This window comes from Trachurus japonicus, chromosome 3 (assembly GCF_045865225.1).
Source record: "Trachurus japonicus isolate A0001 chromosome 3, Traja_1.0".
Lineage (NCBI taxonomy): Eukaryota > Metazoa > Chordata > Actinopteri > Carangiformes > Carangidae > Trachurus > Trachurus japonicus.
In genome coordinates this window covers 31,089,734-31,110,212 of record NC_140909.1, presented here as the reverse complement: position 1 = coordinate 31,110,212, position 20,479 = coordinate 31,089,734, and the positions used below count along the sequence as shown (strand labels likewise).

At 41.9% G+C, this 20,479-nt stretch overlaps 2 protein-coding genes across 3 annotated transcripts in view; both read right to left on the bottom strand.

Annotated features, from left to right (window-relative positions):
• The window catches only part of otog (otogelin), a 62,956-nt gene extending 53,003 nt beyond the window's left edge, over positions 1-9,953 (bottom strand). For both annotated transcript variants that reach the window (XM_085769965.1, XM_085769959.1), the window contains exons 1-8: positions 9,774-9,953; positions 9,528-9,585; positions 8,411-8,468; positions 5,718-6,744; positions 3,969-4,070; positions 2,603-2,760; positions 1,095-1,216; positions 779-987 (exon numbers count right to left, since the gene is read on the bottom strand). In XM_085769965.1, the coding sequence (XP_085626091.1) occupies positions 779-987; positions 1,095-1,216; positions 2,603-2,760; positions 3,969-4,070; positions 5,718-6,744; positions 8,411-8,468; positions 9,528-9,585; positions 9,774-9,849 (1,810 nt within the window). In that variant the 5' untranslated portion in view covers positions 9,850-9,953. The remainder of the gene's footprint in view (positions 1-778; positions 988-1,094; positions 1,217-2,602; positions 2,761-3,968; positions 4,071-5,717; positions 6,745-8,410; positions 8,469-9,527; positions 9,586-9,773) is intronic.
• Positions 9,954-13,546: 3,593 nt separating this feature from the next.
• On the bottom strand, positions 13,547-19,483 carry aph1b (aph-1B gamma-secretase subunit). Its single transcript, XM_085769951.1, has 6 exons — positions 19,200-19,483; positions 17,957-18,127; positions 16,915-16,988; positions 16,638-16,760; positions 16,379-16,506; positions 13,547-14,906 (listed from the first exon to the last, which is right to left on the bottom strand). The coding sequence occupies exons 1-6, from the start codon at positions 19,310-19,312 to the stop codon at positions 14,739-14,741; spliced, it is 777 nt and encodes a 258-aa protein (XP_085626077.1). The 5' UTR covers positions 19,313-19,483; the 3' UTR covers positions 13,547-14,738.
• Between the last annotated feature and the right edge of the window lie 996 nt (positions 19,484-20,479).

Genomic DNA, 20,479 nt, shown 5'->3' with positions numbered 1-20,479 from the left:
GCAATATATATGTGTGCAACATGTATCATATAAATGTGAACAATAGACTCCATGTATGTGTTGTTTACATATATAATGTGCATTAATTAAAAATACATACAGTATATGTTTTACATTTATATGCTATATACATTTGCATAATAATAATAACTTGCCATGCAGCCACCGGATGTAGTTTATCTCAGTGCTTTGAATTATATCGCAAAGACTTGAATGTCATGAGTATTAATCAAGTGATGCATCCAGAGACATTGCAAAGAGATTGGTTGGTGTGAGGCACAAAAAACAATCTATTTATTTTTCTTCAGTTGAGATTGTGAATGATTGTGCCACCTGGGAGATTGTTAACTAAAGATAATATTTATTTTAAAAAAAACAAACAATTTAAAACATGACAGCTTAAAGAGCTACAAATGATTAATGGGGACTCTTTGTTCTGCTTATTGGTTATTTCTGTCATCACAGCTACTGTACTTGGACTTCCAGGCTTGCATTAACCTTTTTGGTAATGAAGTAAAATGCATCCTCACATGATCGTGTTGATCAGATTACAATCTGTCTGGATGTGTGTACACCAGGATTTGTTTGTGGTTAAGTGCTGACTGATTATAATCTGATCCAGTTGGATTCAGGTCTCACGCCCCACGGGCAGATTCTACGAGCGATAATTCCAGTAAGCAACTAACAGTAAGTCTTTCTGCATTTAAAATATTTTAAGCATGAAGCAGGATCTAACTAGGTTTTAACTGTCAGACATGATGGACAGACATGATCCTACCATAGCTGGTCTTCAGGTCGTCCTGAACGTCTGCGTTGAAGTTACCGCACAGGCCACAGGTTCTTCCAACAAACTCTGGGCTGAGTTTGATGTAGACTGAGCCACTGCGTCCGTCCCAGGCCAGCGTGAAGCCATGCTCCTGAGTCACCAGCACATACTGCGAGATATGCTCCAGCTGCAGGTCATGGATGTGGTAGGGCAGCTGCAAACTAAAGACAGAGACAGTGAATCCACAGTGAGAATGGATGCCACTGACCTTTGAAATAGACGACGAGTCCTGATGCAAAAATTTGATGCCTTGTGTTAAACTACTGACCTTTGGCCTTTGAAGGTTACGTTGGTGGCATGCAGCTGGACTTCACCCTCCCACGGCAGGAAGATGCTGACTGATCGTTGGCAGGTGTAGGGGGCGGAGCCACAGTCCGGATCATTGTGGACCTGCAAACAACAAGATGCTACTTGAGCCTGTTGGAAACCAGAATGAACTGTTGCAACCTGTGGGTCAACAGAGTGAGGACATCTTGCATGGTCTCTAATCTGGAGATCAATCCGAACTCATACTCCCATACAACAAAGTTTCATTTCACACCTTTCTTCATCTATCTTCATGTCTAACATATTGTCAGACCATTTTGCAATGGGATCAGCTTGTCCTTGAGCTCAAATGAACATTTGTGCAAAATTTAAAGGAATATCCTTGAAGGGTTCTTGAGCTAAGGCGTTAACAAGGCAAAAATCACGTTGTGTGTGGCCACTCTGACCTTTGACCCCCTAAAATCTCTCAATCCTGGTGAGTGTTTGTGCCAACTTTGGCGCGTTCTGCCATGAAGTTCCATCTTTACCTTTACTGAGATACTGTGCCCATTGGAGTGCAATGGTTGGATGGACAACATGACACAATAGACAGCTAGACTAAAGCAGTTAAAATAGATTAATCCACCCCTGAAAATAGTCCATAATAAATTAGCAGCACTATGTACCAATATCGTCAGTCATAGCAGTTTTCTATGCTGTATATGCGTGTCAGTTTGAAAGATGTCTGTCTTTAGCAGGAACCAACAGGCTTGGTGCCACAGAGAAGGGATTGAAATCAGAAAGTATTGAGAGATGGACGGATGTTTTTTGACATTACACCTTCTCATTTGAAAACTCTGATCTGATCTTGGTGTGTCTGTCATGTCTTTCTTGTGAACAGCAGGTACAAATACTGAACCAGTTGCTCCAGAACTGAAGCTCCCTAAAGGACTGGTTTAAATGCTGAAACTTGACCCTAAAACACACACACACACACAAGCTTGCCATCTTGAAGCATTCCAGAGCAAGGTGTGGTACTGACTACTACAAAAGAAAATGTCATCTTATTCTGGTCGGACATGTTGAGGCTGTCAGATTTGTATCAGTGCAGTTCTGTATTTTACTTCTGCTCATGAAATGCTCATTGTTATCAATATTGGTATTAATCTGCTATCAGTAATCATAATGCATAAGGCTCCTTTCATGTTCCCTGGCTGGTTTGGTTTTCCCATACACCGCTACAGTATCTGCTGCCTTTTAGGGGAACAAAGTCCCAGTCTGTTGCAGATGCTTTCAAGGCATAGTGGGTAATTGCAGTATTTAATGGTAATTGACTCTAATAACCAGATAGCTTTCACTAATCTTCAGGGTAAATCTTTTCCTCGGGCTCGGGCTGAAGTCAGTGAGGAGAGTGTGCTTTAGAGCAGGAGCCCAAACTTTCCTCGACTGGAAGCGTCGAAGCGAAACCTTCTGGGCAGCTTCAAGTCTGGAGGATTTGTTTCGTCCCGGTGCAGACGGGTCTGGACTGACCTGGACAACGATGCTGGCCTGGGTGGTGTCCTCGCAGTCCTTCAGCAGCGTGTATGTGCATCGACCGGGGAAGTAGTAGTAAAGGCCATCAAAGGTCTCAAAGTTGTACTGACCCCACGTCCTGCAGGTCATCTCCCTCTCGAAGCCAGGATTTGGAACTGGGCAAGAGGAATATGGTTATGAAATTATTATTTACCGGCTCAGACAAGAGAGCTGCTACAGCAAACACTCCACCAATCCAGCTTCCTCAATAATGAACACGATTATTTTCTGAAGAAGAAAGAAATTAAATATTATCGGTTAAATGGTCCGTTAATCATTTTTAGATGTAATCAGTGGACCAATGTGTTTTTTTTTTTATTGGGACTCACCCTACTTTCAACTGGATTAAGTCAGAAATTGGGTTCAGGATTAAACAATGAGTTAAAAAAAACTTAAATGTTTATGCAGAAATGCAAAGTAGATTACTGCTCTATCATCAAGGAAATGACAATGAAGTAACCTTGTAATGCAAGCACATGTAATTATCTCCTGCTTTTAAAGTGTAAGATTTGGAGGTAAATCCCTTGTTAAGTGAAAACGAGAGTCTCTGTTAATCAGGCATTTCGTTAAGTACATTTTTAATTTGGAACGACCAACAAGTCCAAACCCAAACAAAATGAGCAACGCTTTAAATGAATAAATAAAAAAAACTCCAAATAACACGGAAGGTATAAAAATGTGTGTATTTCCTTAAATAAGTGCAACATTGATTAAAGCAGAAGTAAGCGATCCGGTGGTTTTGCCTAACTTCCTGTCAGCAGATGGAGTTAGCAGTCCCCGCCCTCGTCCCTATGTCACCACATTCACGCGCATCCCTTGGCTGCACACAGAGAGAGGACCGCCCCTTTATGCCGTTCTCTCTCCTCATTGGATAAAGGTTGTAGGATACAAGGAAAGTTTTCTCCTCGGCTTACAGCAGAGCAGAGTGACTGACAGACCCGTGTTTCGGACCAAACACTCTATATAAGTGATTGCCGTCGGAAGATATAACTATTTAAGACTTATATTAACACAAATATTCCACTTACTTCTGATTTAATGTTTCTGCACTGACACATTCTCTCCTCAAAGCCAAACCTTGTCGAACATTACAACATGACAAAAACAAATGAACAAAAAAGTTAAAATTGAATCTATTTTAATTGGCAATAAGCTTGTTACTATTTTTCACTCATCTGTTTTACTTTCACACTGTGAAGATGACTCCTGATGGTGGTTCAAGTTTATATATTATAACGGTTTAAGACAATAATGTTTTTAAAACCTTTAAAGTGAGTGAGATTGTAAAGACTGTAAAAAGAAGAACATCAGGTGTGTGATTCACCTGTCTGACATCTGTGTCCTGTGGCCTGATACAAGCTGCAGTCACACATCTCCGTCTGAACACACAGTCCACCGTTCAGACAGGGAAGGGCACACCGCTCCGCTGAGAGAAAACAGACACACTGTTACTGCTGGTGGTCATCTGCAACGCAAGGCATCATTTCACTTTTCCAGGGTCTTTGATACATATTTCAGCTATATGATCTAAATTTCACCTGAATCTGACTTAGATTTGACTGTGTCAAATGTCTCAGTACATCAAGGCTAGATTACCAAATTGGCAATTTGGGCAAATGTCCAGGAGCCCCAGACCCCTGGAGGTCCCAAACAGCAGTATACTTCATCATATCATTTGTGTCAACAAAATTTGTCTCTCTTTTTTTTGTCCTGAAGAACCACTGGAACACATGAATGAGAGAGTTTGCAGTCAAAACTTTAAGCTTAAGTCGCCATCTGTCTGCCCCACCCCCGACTTATCAGCACTGTTGAGTCCCAACAAATGTTCCAGTCACTGAACGCACCACCAGACACCAAACGACGGCTCCTCATTCTGCTGTAACAACATCTGCTCAGTGGGCTTACAGCATGTCTGCCCAGTCAGCCACGTCCCACTCAAACACAGGTATGATAAGGAGGTTTGTGCTGGGGATGGTTGGAGGGATGAGGGGGTGGGGGTAAAGGGTATCGATGAATGAGATAAGAGCTATTTTCCTTCTGTTCACTCGTACTAGGGGAGTTAAACACAGGGCTCGCCTGTTTCTCTGATGAAGCCACATTAGTCAACTCTCAGGTGCTAAATTCAAATTCGGCTTCAGTATGGTGGCTATGAGGGCTCAATACACTACAGCGTAAGAAAACATATGCAAAAACACAAACATGCTACAAATTCAGGAAAACAACAACATTAATTTGACAATGAGCTGCAAAAACTCACAACACCACAAGTGTTTCTGGGGACACATAAAAGTAATGGACCTGGCTAAAGACCAAAGCTAGGCTCATAGTAGGCTATAGCTCTGAATCATGTGATACTGATGTTATGATAAACCAACCAAACTCACCTTATTTTTTTTTTAAAAACACCACTAACAGGTTGCCGTCTTCACAAGTTTCCCAATCAAGAAGCATTGAATAAAAGTGTTGCATCCCCAGAAAAAAAATCTCTTGAGTTGTGAGTTTTTCCAGCGCATTTGCTGTCAGACTGAAGTCTGAATTTGTAGCATGTTTGTGTCTCTGCGTGTTTTCTATCTTTCCCTTGCTATGGCAATCTCTGAGCTTCAAGCCAGAGCCACAGCTGAGATACACGTATTAATCAGGGACTCGTCTGATATCTCTGCACTTTATCAGCTGTTCCACTGATATTTCTGACACCTTTTTCCCATACATTTATATAATGTCTTTCTGAAACACAATCTGTCTCTTTCTCTCTAACCCCCCCACACACACTAACACAGATAACCTCATGTGATTACAGTTAGGGATGTTTTCAGTTGTAAGCATTAGTTTGAGTGGTACTTTTAGGCTGCATAAGCAGGTAAAATCACCAAGGCAACCTCTGAGGGCAGGCTGACACACAGGTGTTTTAAATCAGATTATTAGAAGGACATTTGTGGTATACTTTACTGTCAAAGTCTGACACACACACACACACACACACACACACACACACACACACACACACACACACACACAATCACTCATGTACTTGTACACAGTATTTCGCAGTATCTGTATCACTGTATAAACCCACCTGAAATCCTACGACGGGACAACCTCAGGGCTTCCTTCGCCTGCCTGGTGAGCAGTGAAATATTGACTGGACGTTCCTCTGGTGAAAAGTCCCCGCTTTCTGGTGACACTGGACCAGGTGATGATTGGTTTGGTAATTCTGGGCTAGTTAGGGGTTGGTCGAATGGTGTTGCACTTGACAGTGAATGGTTATGAGACATTATGCTGTGTGATGTGGTGGTGGTTATTGATTGACCAGTTTGTGATGAATTGGTAGGAGAGTGATGATGTGATGTTGAAGTGAGCAGTGATTTGTTAGATGTTTCTGAGCCAGTTGTTGATTGGCTCTGGGGTAATTGGCTTTCTACTGAATGGTCAGATAAGGCTTTGGATGGTGCCTTGCTCACTGGAGGGTGACTGCCTGGGGCAGTGATTCTTGGTGATTGGCTGGCTAGTGCTAAAGAAGTAGCTGATTGGCTGGATTTTGGTGTTGCACTGGTTGTCTTTGAGCTGCCAAATGGTTTTCTGGCTGGTGCTGTGCTTGTTGGTAATTGGTTAAGTGGTGTTGTTCTGATGACTGATTGGCTGTTTGGTACTGTGGTGGTTGGTGATTGGCTAAGTGGTGTTGTTCTGGTGGCTGATTGGCTGTTTGGTACTGTGGTGGTTGGTGATTGGCTAGTGACTCCGACCTTTGTTGGAGATTTAATGGCAGGTGTCGTGCTGCCTGGTCGTTGCCAGCCTGGTGCCAAGGTCGTTGGTGATTGGTTGGATGGCATTGTGTTGCCTGATGATTGGCTGGTTTGTGCTTTTCTTCTTGGTGATTGGCTGGTTTGTGTTGTGTTGCCTGGTGACTGACTGTCTGATAGTGTTCTTGATGGTGTTTGACTAGCTGGTTCTGTGGTTGTAGATGACTGGTCCGAACTGAGGGTCCATGAGGGCGTTGGTGTCCTCACGTTGGATGTCATGTTGGTTGTAGTGTACTGGCCAACCAGTGGACGACCGGAGGAAGATGTATTGGTGTCTAATGTGGCAACTTCTGTCTGGACGTCCTTCAAAGAGAGAAATTCCATCAACAGGTAACTCATACACAACCTCACAGTCATAATATGATCCTAGCAATGCCTCTGAGCTTCTTCCAACCAAAGATATTAAAACTGATCATTTTCACATTGGAGCTGTACACTGCTAAGCCAGTGGATATTTTTAATTAATCCTATGAGTTTAATATGATATCAAGCAAATCTGAAAAAGAAGCTCAGCTCTCAGGTGACAGATTAATAAAGATTTGATTAAAACATAGGACACCCAAAACTTTCACAATTCTGTGTTTTGTTAGGGAAAAAAATTCCTCTCAGAATTATGTAGGTCGTTGCCAAACTAGAGTCCCGACCGGTGAGGATGGAACTAAGGCAGCGCTGGGAAAAGAAGAGGCTGGACAGAAAAGACCTGTCATCCACCCTTCATTAATGACTCCTCTGTGACTTCCAGCCCCGCTTTCCCATCCAGGCCGCCAACCCCACCCCACTCTACCTGCCTTGTGTGTTTTTGTGATCTTTTTTTCCTGTGATGTGGCAAAATTAAAACATTTTTGAAAGAGATCTCAGAGGGATAAAACACCAGGGGAAAAAAACAGATTATCCGGAATATTTCTGGCACAAAAGTTGTTAGATTTTGATACTCCTCAGATATCTAATGAAATCTAGCAGCTTTGGTTTAAAGATTTTGGCAAGCATTCCGTTTCTACAATTTGAGCCTCCCTGGATTCTGAGTTCTCAAACCAAATCTTCAATCTGAAAAAGTGGGGACAAAGCAGATGGCAGAGGTGAAGGGTGGGTGAGTATAAATTATTAATTACCGATCATATCAGTAAAGATGTTGAAACTGAGCAGGTCAAACACGGACACAACCCAGATGCACTGACTGAATTGTGAGCGACCCATCGTGTGCTGAGAGATCTAACATGAGATAGAGCCACTCTCCATACCTGTGACCTGTGACCTGTGCTACTAATTGCTTTGTTCATTTACCAGCCACCATAGTTTGGACAGGATTCTCACGCCTCCCTGAGCCAAAGGAAAACCAAACAAAAGGAGGGACCACATTCAGGTTGATGGAGGCTCTGATAGAGGAAGGGTGAGACAACAGAGCAGCCACTGTATATCCCTGCTGGGACTCCCTTACACGTCTGTTTCCGAGGGACAACAAAAAAAAATGTTGCACAAATTTTACTTTTACCTTACGTGCTGGTGTATAGGGAACGATTGCGTAAGTATGTTTGTGGACATCTTTATGTGTCATCCAGGTTCAGTTTCAGCCAAAGCTCATGGGAAATTTGTATTTTTTTCTAGAGGTCAAAATCTTTACAATAAAAACTAAACCATACCTCTAAGGTATCAAAATATGACCCCGGAAATCTCTATGGTGCATTTATCTTTCCTAAAGCTTGTTGAAAACCTGCAGCTACCCCTCATATGATTGCGTTCTTGTGTTTATCTAAATGTATATAATTTACTGTACATCTATACTTAAACAGCCACCGTCTGTGACTCTATAAGCAAAGAATGAAAATACTGGATGTTTAAAATGGGAATACTAAATCCAAATTATTTGAATAAAAGCTTTTGAGAGGTTTATGAGTGGTGCAGATTTTTTGGTCATCTCTGGAGTGTTTTGCCACCTAAAGCAGCTCCATCAGTGATCAATGCGGCTGCCTACCTGTCCTCCCTGGGAAGCGGTGTCCCATTTCTGCTGCTTTATCCTGCTGCTCCCGCTGCTGGGACAGAGAGAACAAGGAGAGGTTTGTTCCTGCGGCAGCCCCCCACCCACCACCCACCCAATCCAACCCCCCACAGGACACCACAAACCCACCACCAACCAAACAGCCAACATTAAAAAAAAGTTAAATTAAATTACAAAAAAAAAAACTACTGGCCAACCAAACAACCTGTTGTCAATTAGTGAGTAGTTTAATAATCAATTATTCAGCCACTATCATCTGGTGGTGAAACTACTGACCATCGCTCATTTTGAAATAAATTCTGAAATATTCACATTTCATGAGCAGAATAGTTAAATTTGCTTAAAAACATAATCCAGCACCAGTCACTTTAGCCTCTGACATTAAATTATTACAATTTCAAATGATTATAGATCTTATCTTGCAGGAATATCCTTAAGCGCTGTGTAAATGATTTAATCACTTCAGATTCTTATCCATCACTCTGTAACATCAGGGAAACACCTGATTGGTCTCAAAATTCATTGCGCAACAGGACAATGAGTCCAATGAGTCCACTCTCAACCAGAAACATAAAGAGTTGTCTTCAGAGACAAGAAGAACAAGGAGTCCTGCAACAGCTGGTCTAGCTCCCAAGGAACCCTGATCTTAACATCATGGAGACAGGCTGGGATCATATGAGGAGACAGAAGACTCTGGGACAGGCTAAATCAAGTTCCAGACTAAAATTAATTAAGTTTCAGACTAAAATAAAGTTCTCCAAGATCCTGAAACAACCTAAGTGCTGAGACGTACCTGAACAACAGGTGAACTGAGAAGAACAGAGACAGCTTCAATGGTAAACACGGTCTGATTTAGGTTTGTGTTAAGTTCACTGACAAAAACTGTTCAACTATTATTTTTAAAAGTATTTAAAGTTTACAATTAGTGACTAAGACCTTCACACACAAATGTAGTTATGTAGGTATGTTAAAAAAAGGATATAGCCTAATGTTAATTACACCAAACTAAAACAATACAAATTATGATAAAATAACAAAATAATAAATTGCTAAATATTAAAAGGAATAATACATAATAGTAATGATAACTCACTTATTAAATTCATCCCAGTTAGAAACGTTCACTGTCTCAACACCCCAGGAAAGATGAGCTGGAATCAAAATAAATACAGAGAGAAAATTAAGACTAAGAAATAAAAAAATTATGTAATTGGAGAAACTAAATAAACAATCATGAGAAACAGTTTAAACAGCTGAGCTTCCACATAAAGCACAGCTGGAAGATAAAATAGCCTTCTCTGAAACGTTTCCACTTTCAATTAAAAAAGAGGCGACTCACCTTGATAAATTAGTATAAAATACACAGATAATAATTGGAGAAGAATTTTCCAGCTACGTCTGAAATAGGGATCCATTCGTGTTTCGCGGATCCGCCGCAGTCAGTCGGGTCTGGGCAGCATCACCTGGTGAAAACCCTCCGGCTGGACTCCCGCTGCTCCCTGCGCTGCTCCATCCGGCTCATCCCCGAGGCGGCCCGGCGCGCGCCTCAAGAACCGCTGCACCTGCTCATTAACATAAAATATGCTCGGGTGGGCGGGGCCGAACACAAACTGTTAAGGTTACACTGATGACAGGGTAGGAGATACAGGATACCTGCAAATTTTACTAGGAACATTTAATATTCACAAGTGAAATCATTTTCACTACAAACTTTCGACTCATTATTGATACATTGTTGGTTATAAACACATAAGCGACTTATGAATTTGATTTGATTTTGAGACTGAGTTTCGATGGCACTGAATGTAATATTAAATGGCTATTGAAACTTATTGTGTGACATTAAATAATATATGTAGACATGTACTGTATGGACATTATGATATGACATTATGATATGTAGGCTAAGTAAATTCTGTGTACCACTACTGACCTAGGGAGCTGTCTTGTATTGTCTGTGTACTGTTGTGTTGTGTATCTGTTTATATTTCTTATTTTTATTTTATGTTACTTTATTTTTTGTGTTTTATGTTTTATTTGAACATGGATTATATTGTATGAGACATAAATTGCATTGATACATTGTAAAGATGTTGTATGGACCCCAGAAAGAATAGCTTTGGCATTGCCATTGCTAATGGGGATCTGAATAAATCAGACAATTAATCAATCAATCAATATGAAGAAGTCAATAATCCGATTTATTGATCCATTTTTCCAAGTGTATTTTTTGGTAACACTTTAATTGGTGGTGGATGCACATTCAGACCTTTCATAGGTGTTGCGTAATGCATTCACGACTGTTTTATAAGGCATGACTGAGCATTCATACATGAGGATACATTGCTAATAACGAACTGGGATTTTTTTTTTTTTTTTCAAAATAAAAGTCCACTAATTGCTCCCGGAAATAAAAGAACAAAATATCCCTTTTAAGCATTCAGTTACAATGGTTCATGAATCTCTTATGAATGTTATTTTGTATGTCACTTTGCATAGGCTACAGTCAGTGAAGGCATCATATAGGAGTTATTTGTTAATTCATGGATGGTTTATGAATGTTACTTTGTCACATTACTAAATGGCTGGGTAACAGGAATGAAGCAAACAATGCATACATTTTGCATATGACTTTAATTACAGTGTAGCCTAGTTGGTATGCTATTTTGTCCCAGTACTTCCAGGTGCTATAAAGGAACTTTGATGAAACATCTGGATAACACACTATGCATTCGCAGCTGTTTTATGAGGCCTTCATGAACCATTGCAATAGAATACTGAACAGGGGTATATTGTTCTTGTATTTCCAGGCGCAATTAGGGGACTTTTATTTTGAAAAAATGTCCTAGTTCGTTATTCCATAGCCATGTAACCCGATGAACGCTGAATGTTATGAATGCTGAGTCATGCCTAATGAAGCAGTCGTGAATTACACCTTATGAAAGGTGAATGTGCTATGCGGCCACCCGTCAAGTAAAGTGTTACCATATTTTCTTTTGTTGAAATTTTATGTAGGCGGCTATTTGAGCTGATTGTGATTTTTTTCATTTGAATTCAACAAGAAAATGTAGGCTGAATAAGAAACAAGTTGAATTTGATAATATATTGATGAAAACACTAAACCCAGTGAGGAGGTCTCTAGTCTTGAAATAGCAGGGATCAAACCAGTCTATGGATAAATGGGGCAGCAGCCGTGAAAACAGCGCCCTCTCCTGGCTCACAATAAGTTGTGCATCAAGAGAGCCTGTGGAGGAAAAATTATCCTAAATGTAATTCCTAAACACTGATTTACCCACCAACCTTATGTCTCTACAAGAACAAAAAATAGAGAAAATTACTGTCATTTTTACTTATATTACTTATACATTTTATTCTTTGCTACTAAACAGGTGTGGCCTACAGTATTTGAAAGTCTGTTTTCTGTTTTCCACACTGTTCCAGCCTGTTTTCTATGGTGGCCCTGAAGCTCAATGCACTGAAACTTAAGAAAACACATACAAAGAAACAAACGCTACAAGTTCAGACAAGAACTTCGTCAATTTGCCAACACACATGCTCCTAAAACTCAAATGGACAAATGAACAAAGACAATGTCAGACTCAGCTGGTGTAGAATTCCTCTTGACTTTAGAAGTTGTGAACACAGCTACCTAACAGTGTTTGAAAAATGTCATCAATTTGTTTGGTTTATTATAAAGTCAATATCACACGATTCAGATATTGTTGCTAATATTGTTAGCTTAGCTTTACTCTTTAGCCAGGTGTGTCATTTTTGTTGTGTGCCAGGAAACACTTCCTTTGTGTTGGGAGTTTTGCATGTGTTGTCAACCTAATGAAGTTGTTTTCTGAATCTGTAGTACATTTGTGTTTGCATGCGTCGCCTTAAGCAGCTGTGCATCGAGCTCTCGGGGCCATCATACCAAACACCACTTACCCACTGTGGTCGCTGCTCAGGTGTGACGACCTGACCTGAACCCAAACACATGACCTTCTGGTTCGAGACAGGAAACACAAAACTCAGGAGTGAATCCCTCACTTCTGGTGAATGACCCTGGAGTCACCGGCTGCATTTGCATGTGAAAGTCTGGATTTATGCAGGAGAAATTTCCTGTGTGCGTCCGTCTGTCTGGGTTAAAAAAGGCCTTTGACTGACTGAACCCCTCAGAGACCCCCGACGGCCTTTGTGTGGCCCAGCTGGGAGGTGTCTGCTTTCATAAATGGAAACAGGACCACGGAAGGAACGAAGGAACAGGTCGGGGTGGGATGAAGGGAAGTTGAAGAGTGTTAGAAGGAACCTTTAAAAAAAAAAAAGTGAGTTCTGATTTCTCTGCAGTGTCTCAGCCACCACTCCTCCAGCTCCTCCTCTGCACAGACATGAAGGCATCTCTCTCTTTCTCTCTCTCTCTCTCTCTCACACACACACACACACACACAGCACTGGACACCTGGCGCCTGCTTTGTGTCCTGCCGACAGCTCATTAAAGCTCCCATGAAATGACTGATTGTCTTCCTTAGATTTATGTTTTCTGTATTAAGTTAGATGTTGCAGCAGCAGAGCAGAGCTGTCAGATCTATCTTTAAGTTATATGTAACTTTTCCACATTAATATGTCAAAAAATGTTTAAAAAAACACCATGTATAACAATTTTAACATGCACACTCAATGAAAAAGGGGTTTGCCTTTTTGTTGTGCTGACTTAACGTGGAGCAACAAATTACCTTACATCGTAGATTCCTACTATCCGATGGTCAGTAACCAAGTAGTACATCATCATGCATTGCGCTTGCACTGAAAGACAGAAAACCAGTGCAGAGAATGACCCAATGAGTTCACTACCTCTTACTCTCTACACTCAATCCAGTGACAGTGAGTTATTTCAGACACAACCTTTTTTTTTTTTTTTACAAATCATCTAGCAGGAAACATGAACCCAATCCTCCTAGGACATATTTTTACTATGTCCTCCTCATATGCATCAATAAGGGCAAGATACTGTTGTATATGACAGCTTCAGCTTGGTGTTCCTAATAAACTGAACTGGGTGAATGTTCCTTCTCTGTTGTACCTGTGTGAAAAGGCCAAATAGAAAAAGAGACACTGAACACAGAAAGGTTAAATTTACATCTTTAACTCGTTGCTAACAGCCCCCCTCCCCATCATGAACCACAGCAGACTGTGGTCTATACAAACTGTACATGGAGTCCGACAGCAAAACAAAAACCAGGTGCAAAGGAAAACATTCATACTGTGGAATTACTAAAGTATTGGACACTGTTCACGTCGGCTCCTGCGCTCGCACACAAACAACTAAACATTAAAAAAAAAGGCAACAAAGAAATCAAACATTCAAAGATCACTGAGCCTGATCATGTTCTCATTAATGCGGTTACAGTGTTGTGTGTGTGTGTGTGCACGCAGGAGAAAAAGAAAATAGTACATGAATGGTACGCTATTCTGAGGTTAAGATAAAACATGGTTACCGCTTGGGATTTTCGTACGCTCAATATAGAAATCGGAACTGATCAGAGTTTGTGGTTCACGTTTATGTATTTACTGCTCAGGTGATTCGAGACAACAGGAGAAAAACCTGTTCAAATTAGTAGCTGCGCTGTTTGATTTCAAAGTAAAATCATTTACCACAATGAGTCGTGATGGTGTAATTTTTGTCTCAGAGGAAGAACTGAGTGTTGATCGGAGGATAATCCGGGTTAAAAAATAAATAAATAACCAGCCATGTCCACTCTCGGCTCCTGTGTAAATCTGCTCTCATTTAGAGTCAAAGGCAACTTCTCACGCACTACAGATGGTGTATCACAACTTGAAAAAAGGTTAAAATTTCTAACTATCTACACATCAGGGAATTCAAAAATGCATTGATATATATATACACACAGAATTTGTTTTGTTCCAAACTGATAAATCCACCCTCAGGAAACATTGAAATAAGTGAAGGGTGTAAAGAGCGTGGTCTCTGTGAGGCTTACAACATCTTTTGCAGATTTGTTCATCTGTTTCTTTAAGAGCACCAGGCAACAAACAAGGGACACTATTGGCCAAATATAGATAGTTTGGATTGTTGAACAAAACCGTCTCATTACATACAAACAAACTGAGCCTCTGAGCTTTGTTATTTTCTTTCACAAACTCGCACTGCCTTTACTATCGTTTTCAGATTGCAGGTCATTTTCAGATTAACACAGGTTTTACACTCTCCCGTTCCTTCTATCTAGTGTGTGTAGGTGTGTGTGTGAAACCCGGGGATCTTTGGATAGAGTCCTGCACGCTCGCTGCCCCGCATGCTGCGTTATCTGGGCCGGTGGTTGGCCAGCAGGAAGTCCTTGTCTTTGCAGGTCAGGCAGAGTTTGAGGTTCCTGAGGGAGCCGCCGGCCGAGTAAAAGGCCCAGATGCCCATCAGGAACAGGATGACATAAGTGGGGACGAGGCTGGCGACGTACTGGGGGTTCTGGAAGGTCTGCAGGGGAAGAGAGGGAATGGAGGTCAGCACGAAACATAAATATACACCTGCAAACAGTCCACAACTGCAAGTTATTAGGATATTATAATGGCATCATTTTAAGCATTTCTGTAAAGTTCCACGTGTTTTTTAAATCTAATTTAAGCCATTCGGCTCCTCTAACCCCTCGCGGCTCAGTATTTGTTCTTTTTGTATTTGGTGACGTTGGGGAGATTCCCACGCTGGCGCACAGGAAATAATGGTGTGTTCCAGGCAACCCGTAACTTGAATGGATGTTCTTCCGACCTGTTAAGTCGTACCAGTTCGATCTGGAACGAGTTCACAGGTCGGAAGTCACGAGTTCAACGGCCGTTATAGTGCACTTTCACAGGTAACAGGTCGGAAAAACACGAGTTACGGGTTGCCTGGAACGCTCATCGTGACTTGAAGTCGTAACTTACGGGTTCAAAAGCCTGGAACACAGCATAACGCGTTCGACTTGGTTTTACCTGACAACGAGAAGGGAGGGGGGAGGAGAGCGCTGCTAGAAGCAACATGGCGGAGAACCCGAAGAGGCGACCAAGAGGTTCAGATCCTACTAAAAAGAAAAAGCCTTCCCATTCAGCAGAAGGTCTGTTAGCGAAGAAAGAGAGTTACAAACGGTAGCAGTGGGGAGGGGAGTGGAGGGGCGGGTTACACCGGGCCATACGCCATATTGAGGTGCCAGCCGTATCGCCGTAATAACGCAGAAATCCTCTAGGGGGCGATAGAAGTTACGCACTATAGCTCATTAAATGACGTTCATTTAAAGCAGAAGTAAGTGATTTGGTGGTTTTGGCTAACTTCCTGTCAGCCGATGGAGTTAGCAGTCCCCGCCCTCGTCCCTACGTCACCACATTCACGCGCATCCCTTGGCTGCACACACAGAGAGGACCGCCCCTTTATGCCGTTCTCTCTCCTCATTGGATAAAGGTTGGAGGATACAAAGAAAGTTTTCTCCTCGGCTTACAGCAGAGCAGAGTGACTGACAGACCCGTGTTTCAGACCAAACACTCTATGTAAGTGATTGCTGTCGGAAGATAGAACTATTTAAGACTAAGATAAATATTCTGCTTACTTCTGCTTTAATTACAATACTGTATTGTTTTTTTCAATGGGCTCTATGCACAGCTCCACCACTTCCTGAATTTAAGGCAGGTCCTTCATTTCCTGTCTTACATTATTGAACAAACTGATTAATCCAGGTGTGTCTGAGTAGTCACAATGGTCAGACACACCTGGATTAATCAGTCTGTCCAATAATGTAAAACAGGAAATGAAGGACCTGCCTTAAATTCAGGAAGTGGTGGAGCTGTGCATAAAGCCCATTGCATGAGACGGGAAAAATCTCAATAGTCAGCATCATCATAAATCAGCTCAACCATACTGAAGAGCCGAGTTCATCCAACTGTCTTCATATGGACTCAACCCTGACCATCAGCCACACTCACCAGACAGGACACCACCAGGTGACTAACGACAACAGCAGCCACGGCCCACCAGCGCTGCTTCTCACAGGCGTCAAAGAAGACGACTCCCCAGAACATGTGGAGCAGGATGATGGCCATGGTCATGAAGGCTGAAACAAGAAGAGTGTTAGAGTTCTCCTCAACCTGCCTCAACTTATTCAGTTTGGATTTACGCCAGCGACGGAGATGGAGATGACAGAGTAAACACATCTGGACAGTTACCCAGCAAACTATTCAGTACCTGAGGACAGGAAGTAGTGTTGTGAGTCTCCGTGGATACCGACAGTTCCTGGCCCCACGGAGTCAGCCAGGATGTTCACCACCGAGAACGCTCCGCTCATGAAGCCAAAGCCAAGGCCAGACACTGAGATTAGACAACACAGAGGAAGCAGGTAATTAATTCATTATTTAATTGTTTTACCTGTCACTAATAATATCAAATAGGTTGTGATATGGATCATAGACTGTTTATATATATATATATATATATATGTGTGTGTGGTGCAGAGGAAGTGTACCATAGGCCAGCTGCCGTATGGAGATGGGCATGGTTTCCTCCTGACTGAGGGCGAGGAGGCCTTCATTGGCTTTCCTGCAGGAAAATACACACACACACACACACGCACACACATCAGCACCTCAGTTCCTAGTTTCACTGTGATGCTGTAAACAAGAACAAGAATAATACAAAAATCTATGTCAGCAAGTGGAAGGTGATCTGAGCTCTAACAATGAGCCGTTAACAGAAAGAGACGTGGAGGTGGGAAACTGGGACAAACTGGGACAGTTGGACACCAGAGAAGGTAAACATGCTGGGAACTAGTGGTCAGGCCACAGTGGGCGTTCTGGTCAAAAGATCAAAAAGACCGTTTTTTTAATATAGTAATCCACTATAATCCATCGTCTGCATCACGAGTCTTCCAACCAAGTTAAAGTTGAACTTGTGTGGTCACATGATATATTGTGCAGATGGACACAAATCTCTGCATCCTCCTTGTTTTTAGTGTGAAAGCCCAAACTGCAAGTTGTGATCCATCTGAGGATTCATTCAAGTGTTTGTACACACTACGCTCTCTGCCATTCATCAACCGTGACCAGTGCTGTCTTTGAATTAAGGAATTAACAACCAGTTTTGCTTCTCTCACTTCATATGGCCCATTCATTTGGAAAGCATTTATTCATGAGGTGTTCCAATATGAAAGTTCAGTTCAGTGGCTGCCCCGACCTCCAAGGACTGTCGTATTTTCACTAAATGAAAGACAAATTCCAAATGTAACACAGACCCCTGCCTGCAGTATATCTGCATCATATCTACACACACTTTGACTTGTTCAATTCTGAGAATTGTCATGTTGTCAGCAACAGTGAACAAAGATTTGTGGAAATGCATGAAAGCCAATAAATCATGATGGAAAAAGCCTAAATTGAAAAGGTATGAAAACTATGTACCAACACTCATCACTGAATAAAGATTCAAGATGAATCTAGTAAGACAGACCCTGTCAGTTTTACAGTGTGTGTTGTGTGTAAAACCACCAGGCAGCTATGGCAGTGACTTACTTCAGCAGTTTGTAGTAGGCAAAGCGGAAGGCTTCCTGCAGCAGGACAGACAGAACCACGCCGAAGACGAGCAGACCTTTCTGCTGCGCCTCACTGTCCTTGTTACTGATCTGGACAGAGATGAACCAGACCAGAGAGGCCAGCAGCAGAGACACCAGCCAGAAAAACGCCCTGATGAGGACAAAAGAAATACATTCAGTAATGATACAAAAGCCTAGCAACAGACAGGTCTGGAGTTCATCTGGTTATTGATTCTTCAGTGTTTTGTGCTCCATTTAATTCAATAACTCTGTGCAACGGATCACACACTGCATTTCTGATTAATGTTGTTCCTGTATATATGTATCTTTTTATATATTTCCCCTGATTCAGTCTTCAAAAATACCAATGTATCATGTTTTACCCACAAGGGTGAATAACCCATGTTGCATCCCTGTACTATTTGATTGTTATGTCTTCACACTACATTGCACTGATAAAATAATAATAATACAAATAATGTGTTTACCCACAAAGCAATTTAATAAATGAAGAAACCAGCCAACCTTTGTTAGTCACTGCCTTGACTGTACACAACATGAGTTTAGCTGTACCAGAGTAATAATCTGATTAATTTATTAATTATCATCGAAACAAAAGCTAAAAAGAGAGTATGCACTCCTTTCTTTTGATTTCTGGTTGTTGTTTTTTCCCCAACTGGACTTTAACACTGTCATCAGTCAAAAAGGTGGGCTCAAAGTTGTTATGAAACACCTGTAGAGGACTTTGATAATTTTCATACATTTATTCAGTTCAATTCAATTGTGACTTTTGGCTCGAGACACACATCTTGTAGTTACATCTTTTCTTCAGATCATCAGCATCGTGGACCCTGTCTCCAAGTCTTTACTCCCATTTCTGCTCGTTTGCCATGTTTCTAGTTGGTCAGTGTAAGTTTATCTTCTATCTTTTTGTGATGACGTCGGGTCTCAAACGTGAGCTGTGTGTCGGGTTAGTGGATGTGTGTGAGCCTGAACACCTTACACCTTCAACTCGTAAAGAAAAGTTCAGTGCGGTATCGGAAAATGGAACTATAGGTGGTTAGTTAGCAAGCTAATGTTGAGTGCCGTTAGCTAGCACGCTAGCTCTAGTAAAAAACCTGTTTGTCTGTGTTAAACATGAAGCTGCGTCGATATCACCCAGCTGTTATATAGACTGGTGTTCTCTCAATTATGTTTGGATGGGTATTAATCAGAAGTCTCACCCTGCTATGAGGAAAATGACCCTCAGCGGCTCCCGGGCGATGGTAAACAGGAACAGAGCGATGGCCGGGCCGAAGGCGATGAAGGTGCAGCCGAAGAAGACCGACGCCGTCATGGTGGCTCTTGGTGGGGAAGCGGCGACGAGCAGCGCGACCTCAAGCGCCTTGTCTTGCTGCCCTAACGGGTTATTTTACGGATAACTGTCTTTAAATTTAACAAATCGCGGCCTCTTGTTGTCGTTGTACTTCCGCTTCCACCACCGTTGAACGTCTGCTCATGTGACCATAGACCGTCTTCTTTCTCTGCTGTGAGGTCGGAGGCAGCCGGATGTCTCCGGCGCTGCGGCGCTGCGGCGCTGCCCCCTAGTGGCTCTAACCCGCGTCCACATAACCAGCACTAGATCCGGAACACAGCGGTAGGCCTACAGTTTTTCTGTAGTATTTCAAAGGCCCATGCCATGGAGATTGTTGAGCACATGCACTTACCCCAAAAAAAAGAACAGAGAGCATAACCAACTTTTTTTCGTGATCAACATTTCCTATTTACAGAAATGAAACAAACAACAACAAGGCAGCACATCAACAGCAAAGATAAAGAAAAGAAAAACAAGATCATAAAGGAAATCTACAGAACAAGAATCATGTCTGTCATAGACAAAAACAAGAGACATTTTTCACTAACAAAGTATAAAGGGTAATGGACTGAAAGGAAAAGGAAATTAAATAACCATTATGTATGATTATCTGTTTCTTCGATCTGCTAAAGCATGGAGCGCTCCAGGTCCTACGTTACTGAGTGTTGAGAGGTGTGAGTGTGGGGGGCTCCTCTTTTTGAGGTATAGTCTCCATGTTACTACTGTTCCATGCCTGTACAGTAGTTATTCTGACTTTATTAGCCTACAGTAAGACGTGGCATTGTACGGTACACCCCGCCTTTCCGAAAATAGACTTCCATTCATCGTAATAGTGGGGTTTTCTATTTTTTCTAAAGACCTCGCTATTCCGAAAAGGCTATTGGGGGAAACCCCCCCACTCCGAACGGACAGACGGACGTAATCAGAAAGGAACCGGAGGCTGTGCAGTGCGCAATGCGCATTGATCCTTTTTTCCTTTTTGGGGTCAAACGAATCATGTGCATAATTAACTGCAAAACAAGCAAATTTCTTTTACTGTGTGGGAGATCTCTAGCCTCGTAAACCAGCCTCTCGCGGAAGTGCATTTCATTTCATTCCGAGGGAGAGTCTGGCCTCATCCACATTCTAAGCGTTTGGACTGAAACCCTC

Coding starts and splice junctions, on each gene's coding strand:
- aph1b (XM_085769951.1), bottom strand. CDS start 19,312: ATGACGGCGTCGGTCTTCTTCGGCTGCACCTTCATCGCCTTCGGCCCG. Junction 18,128..19,199: donor GTCATTTTCCTCATAGCAGG/GTGAGACTTCTG, acceptor TGTCCTCATCAG/GGCGTTTTTCTGGCTGGTGT. Junction 16,507..16,637: donor ACACTACTTCCTGTCCTCAG/GTACTGAATAGT, acceptor TTCTTGTTTCAG/CCTTCATGACCATGGCCATC.